The following is a 5,606-nucleotide window of genomic DNA, read 5'->3' on the forward strand; positions in this document are numbered from 1 at the left end:
GCGCGCAAGTACCGGCCCCCGCCGGCGCTGCTTCGCGCCTGCAAAACTTGCCGGAATTAAATCAACCTCGGGGGAAGGAGGGGAGAGGGGGCGAGTGCGCCCCCCGCACCGAGGCCCAGGCACCACCGGCAGGGCCTGCGCCACGCCGGGAATCGCCCAGAATACTGCGCGGCGGTGGCGGTGGCTGTACCTTCTCCAAAATGGACTGGCGTCCGGCGCTCGAGGTCTGCCCTCTCCGCTGCAACTGAGGCCTGGACCGCCGGGCTGGCGGGGGCTTCAGTGTCTGGAAGCACTTTTTGCCCTAGCGTAGTGCACCCGGAATGTGGAAGCGTGAAGCTTGCGCGCTTCGCTTGATCTTCGCCGGTCTGTTTTGGTCCAAGTTGCGCGGAGCCGCTCAGCCAGCTGAACGCAATTGGCTTGCGAGACCTAAGGCGCAGGCCACGCGGCTCCCGTGACCCCGGGCACCGAGCCCAAGGTGGTGGCGGCGGGTCCGTAGGCCGTAACGAGCTCACCCCGTGAGCGCGCAGCTCACAGCTCTTTTAGTGTCCAGGTTATGTTCGTGAGGCTTGCCCCGAGAGCCCCTGAGGGGACCCTCCCCTAGCTCTGTCCCGGGACGCCAAGGAGCCCACTTGCCCGACAGGAACATCCCAGGTCTCCCAAGGAGGAGGCGCTGCTTTCCCAGGAGCACGCGAAAAGATGCTCTCGCAAGGCTCAATAAAAGATGCCTTTGCCTGCGCGGTGTGCGCGGTCAGGGCAGGATGAGAGGTTGAGCGCTGGGCACGCCGAGTTCCCACCAGCATTTTCTGGGGGGGCTTCTGAGCCTAGATAGGGCGTTCTCGCACCACGTCGATCAAGGCAGAAGGGGACAGCCGCCTCTCGCGGGCTCTAGTTGTCACTGTAACTGTGGGCGTCGTCGGAATTCCTCCGCGGCTTCGGAGGCCAGGAGGCCGTGTGCTGCTCGGCTCCCTAAACTGCCTCAGCGGACCAACAATCCCGAAGAAACTACATTGGCGGAACGTTCCCTGCCTGAAGTGACAGTGAAATAATCCAACTCTGAAAGGGTCTCCATTTGGGACAGTCTGAGGCTGCTCTTTCCCCAGGCCCCTCTGGCACACGTCACCTGAACTATTCTTACCTACTCTGAAACAGCTGCTGGCCTAAGAAAATTTCGCCAATAGCACTCGCCAGAAAGCTAGTTCCTGACTATAAAGATAAAAAGTTTGAACCTTCCCGGTTCACCGCACTCCTACGACCAAAGGGGAGACAACCCCCCCTGGTCTTCCAGGTGGTCTTCCTCTCAGACAGCTCACCGGAAGTCAGAAGCTAAAACGCACGACCTGGTGTCGCCAAGGTTGGAGGGTAAGTCCAGTAGTCTGGACTGACGGCCTTCTGCCTTCTGATTTAGGCACAGAAAAGAAGAAATTAAAAATCGAGTGAGCCACACACAGTTCCTAAATTGTTCTTTTCTCCTCAACTCGCGGAACTGAAAGGGACCCGTGAAATTTCCAACTTCAGACATCTCATTTTACAGATACTGAAACTGAGGTCCAGAGACGGGAAGAGGGTGTATTTTCTTCCTAAACTCTGCTTTTCCTCCGAGCCCAAGGGCAGAAGCAGCCAAAACCGTAATATACCTTCGGGTTCTCCCTGCAGTCAATTGGGATTCGCTGCTGGGTGTGCGGATGAGTGTGGAGCAGGTACTTACTTCTCCAACCTGCAAGTACCAGGACATCAGCGCTGCGGCCCGCCCACCTTTCTCTCACAGATCACACCAGGGCCCTGTAGATTGGTCATTTTGACCTCCTACTTGATTTTAATTATCCCCCTATCCCTCGATGTGCTAAGAATAGCAAAGACTTCGTTCGTTCACACCCAGGTGATGGGACCTCTGAGCTCCCAACTGCTCTCTGGCCGCAGCTCAGACGTTACCACCCCGGAGAAACGCCTCACCTGGCCACATCTACCGGTCATGAGAAGAGCGGTGGAGCCTCCATCTGCCAAACCCTTAGCATCTATCCTAACTTCCTGGTTACAGTCAGCTCTCCCTCTAGTCCGCGGTCCTGGAGCACAGAGAGCTGTCTCGTGCCTCCGTGTACCCGGCGCAGATCGGTGGGCCTAACATGTAGTTGGCGCACAGTAAAGTTGTGAAGTTGGCCTTTGACGAAAACGCCCCTGGCTCTCCTCCCCCATGAGCTTTTCCCTCCAACCCTCCAGGCATTGGAATGTCTTTCAGAGAAGATGCCTTGAGGCCACAATGCTCCGAACTTGGCCCCGAGTGGTTAGCCCAGGAGAAAGGTAGTGTGAGGAGAGAGAAGCTCAGAGCAGGTAGGTGGGAGGAGGGAAGTGTAAGGGCGGGGACAGTCGAGATGCAGGAAAGGAGAGAGAAAGCAGGATCCAGTCCCCCTCGGCCGTGCGTCGCGACCCGGGTGGCGTGCAGCAGAGGGACCGCACCAGGGACTGCACCCCTCCCTGTGAACAGCCTGCGCTCCCCGCCCCACGTGGCGGCGGCGGGGGCGCTGCGAGCGGATGGTGCATGCTGTGGGTGGGGGCGCCCGACCCCAGGCGGAGGAGGAGGCGGGGGCAGGGCCCCGCGCCTCCTCGCCCCTTCTTCAGCTAGAGACGCGGCGGCGGCGCGGAGTCCCTCAGCCTGGGTCATGTGATAGTCTCGAAGCGCGAGCTGCGGGGGTCTTAGCGTTTCGGGGACCATTACAAAACGCAGCCAGGAGAGCGCGTCGCTGCCACAGCCGCCGCCGCCGCCTCTCCAGCTCAAGACGGGCCCGGGAGAGCGGCGGCAGCTGCGGCGCGCACGCCAGAGCGGGCCTCGGCCAGTCCCGCATCCTCTGGGCGTTCGCAGACGCCGCTCAGGCTCCCCGCCCGAGCCCCGCGCCTCCGCCCTCCTCGGAGACTGCGAGCGCCGCGGCCGCAACAACCAGCAAACTTTCCCCCCCGAGCGCCCGCCCGCAGCTCTGTCCCCAGCTAGCCCGGAGCTGCCGGGGAAAGCGGGCGCCGCGGGCTGCCAGCGGCCGGGCTTCCTTCTCCTTACCTCGCCTCTCCCCTCCAGAAAACAGAACTGCCGAGCGGACTGAGTGGCGGGTCGGAGGGCAGCGCTCAGCACGGGGGGGTGCCGCCGCCGGGGCCTCCGGGACCCAGAGCGCCAAGTCGGATTTAAAGGGCCGGAGCCCTGACTGTCCAGCCAGCTTCTTCCCAGTGCGCTTGGCCGGCGCTTGCTCCGGAACGGGGGGAGCCAAGAGGAGGCCGGCAGGGAACACGGCCCTCTCCACGCCTCCTCCGCCAGCGCCGGCGCTCACTGTGCCCACCCGCGGGAAGACGCCGCGAGGGTGGCGGTGAAGCTGGCGCGCCCTGCCCGCGGCTGTGCGCGCCGGTCGGCAACCGTCGGGGCCAGAAGTTGTGGTCGTCGGACAGCTAAGTTGGCCCGAGAGGCCAGGCGGGGAGACCGCAGACCGCTGAGAGAAGGCGGCAGAGACACCGCGAGAGGGCCTGGGGGGGGACGCAGGGCGGGGTGGCGGGGCTGGGCGGGCGGAGCGCGACTTAGTGCAGGCAGCCGGGCCCCGGGAGCGGGGCGAGGAACCGCAGGGCGGTGGAGGCGCCAGGGGAGATGCCGCGGCCGGGGAAGAGTTCGTACAGCGACCAAAAGCCGCCCTACTCGTACATTTCGCTGACCGCCATGGCCATCCAACACTCGGCCGAAAAGATGCTACCCCTGAGCGACATCTACAAGTTCATCATGGAGCGCTTCCCCTACTACCGTGAGCACACGCAGCGCTGGCAGAACAGCCTGCGCCACAACCTGTCCTTCAACGACTGCTTCATCAAGATCCCGCGGCGGCCCGACCAGCCCGGCAAGGGCAGCTTCTGGGCGCTGCATCCCGACTGCGGGGACATGTTCGAGAACGGCAGCTTCCTGCGGCGCCGCAAGCGCTTCAAGGTGCTGCGCGCGGACCACCCTCACCTGCACGCAGGCGGCACCAAGGGGGCGCCAGGTGCGGGCCCGGGAGGGCACCTGCACCCGCACCACCCGCACCACCCGCACCACCACCACCACCACCACCACGCCGCCGCGCACCACCACCACCACCCCCCGCCGCAGCCGCCGCCGCCCCCGCCCCCGCCGCACATGGTGCACTATTTCCACCAGCAGCCGCCTCCCGCGCCGCACGCGCCGGCTCACCTCGCGTCGCAGCAGCCACCGCAGCCGTCCCAGCAGTCGCAGCCACCGCAGCCGTCCCAGCCCGGAAAGATGCAGGAGGCGGCGGCCGTGGCGGCGGCCGCGGCGGCGGCGGCGGCGGCGGCGGTGGGCAGCGTGGGGCGCCTGTCCCAGTTCCCGCCGTACGGCCTGGGCTCTGCCGCCGCGGCTGCTGCAGCCGCCGCAGCGTCCACGTCGGGCTTCAAGCACCCGTTCGCCATCGAGAACATCATCGGCCGGGACTACAAGGGCGTGCTGCAGGCGGGCGGGCTGCCCTTGGCGTCGGTCATGCACCACCTGGGTTACCCCGTGCCAGGCCAGCTCGGCAATGTGGTCAGTTCCGTGTGGCCGCACGTCGGTGTCATGGATTCGGTGGCTGCGGCCGCTGCGGCCGCCGCGGCCGCGGGGGTACCTGTGGGCCCGGAGTACGGCGCCTTTGGGGTGCCGGTTAAGGCCCTGTGCCACTCGGCAAGCCAGAGCCTGCCTGCGGTGCCCGTGCCCATCAAGCCGACGCCGGCACTGCCGCCGGTGGCCACGCTGCCGCCCACGCTCAGTGTCCCCGCGGCCGCGCAGCAGCCTCCGGCGCCACCCACCGTGTGCCCGGCTGCTGCGGCCTCGCCTGTCACCTCGCTGCTGGAGCCCACCGCCCCGAATGCGGCGGAGAGCAAGGGTGGCTCCCTGCACTCGGTGCTGGTGCACTCCTAGGGCAGCCAGCGGGCGGACGGGGACAACACAGTGAGAGACGCCTGGCGGGAAACCGCGGGAGAGGGAGAGGGCGCCCTGACCCGGCTGCGTGGAGCTGACTAGCCCCAGCCTTTGCCGAAAAGGGAAGGTATTTAAAAGAACAAACCCCAAAGTGGATTTTCCAGTGGTCTGAATAAATGTAACACTTCTGGTGTCTGTGTTTATACTATGTGGTACAATCACATTAATGAAAGCCAATTTTCAGGTAAGAGTTTCTATTGTAATTCATACTGTAAATCAATAAGTTATTGGGGAAGGGAAGGAAGGAGTTCGGGGTGGACTCATTCGCTGGCTAATTGAAATGGATTTGGACCTGTATTCTTAGGACCAGAAGTTGTCAAATCTAAACATCCCGAGCAGAAATCTAACAGATAGTGACGCTGAAATAGACCTCAGCCACCAAGTTTCTCTCCGCTGGTGTCATACCGGGCAGCCGCCTCCCGTAAAACATTTAAGACGAAACTGTTATTCACTAAGGAAATCTCGTTTAATTTAAGAAAGAAAAGAGGGAGCGTTAGATGCCGTTATTTTCCTGGCCAGGGCAAGGACACGGTATCATGAATAAAGCCGCTTTAGGGGGCAGTGGGAACCCCACAAAGGATCTTGGGAAACAGTTAAGTTTCTTGCTTCTGATCCAGGGGTCGACAAGGATAGAAGG

The 5,606-nt window shown here is 63.2% G+C and overlaps 1 protein-coding gene across 1 annotated transcript; it reads left to right on the plus strand.

Moving 5' to 3' along the window:
* Positions 1 to 3,616: 3,616 nt before the first annotated feature.
* Positions 3,617 to 4,909, plus strand: FOXB2 (forkhead box B2; the record flags this gene model as incomplete). The annotated part of the gene is made up of 1 exon (XM_081066748.1): positions 3,617 to 4,909. One exon carries the CDS (start codon positions 3,617 to 3,619, stop codon positions 4,907 to 4,909), a length of 1,293 nt encoding a protein of 430 aa, XP_080922874.1.
* Positions 4,910 to 5,606: the final 697 nt, after the last annotated feature.

This window comes from Rhinolophus hipposideros (assembly GCF_964194185.1).
Source record: "Rhinolophus hipposideros genome assembly, chromosome: 11".
NCBI classification, from domain to species: Eukaryota; Metazoa; Chordata; class Mammalia; order Chiroptera; family Rhinolophidae; genus Rhinolophus; species Rhinolophus hipposideros.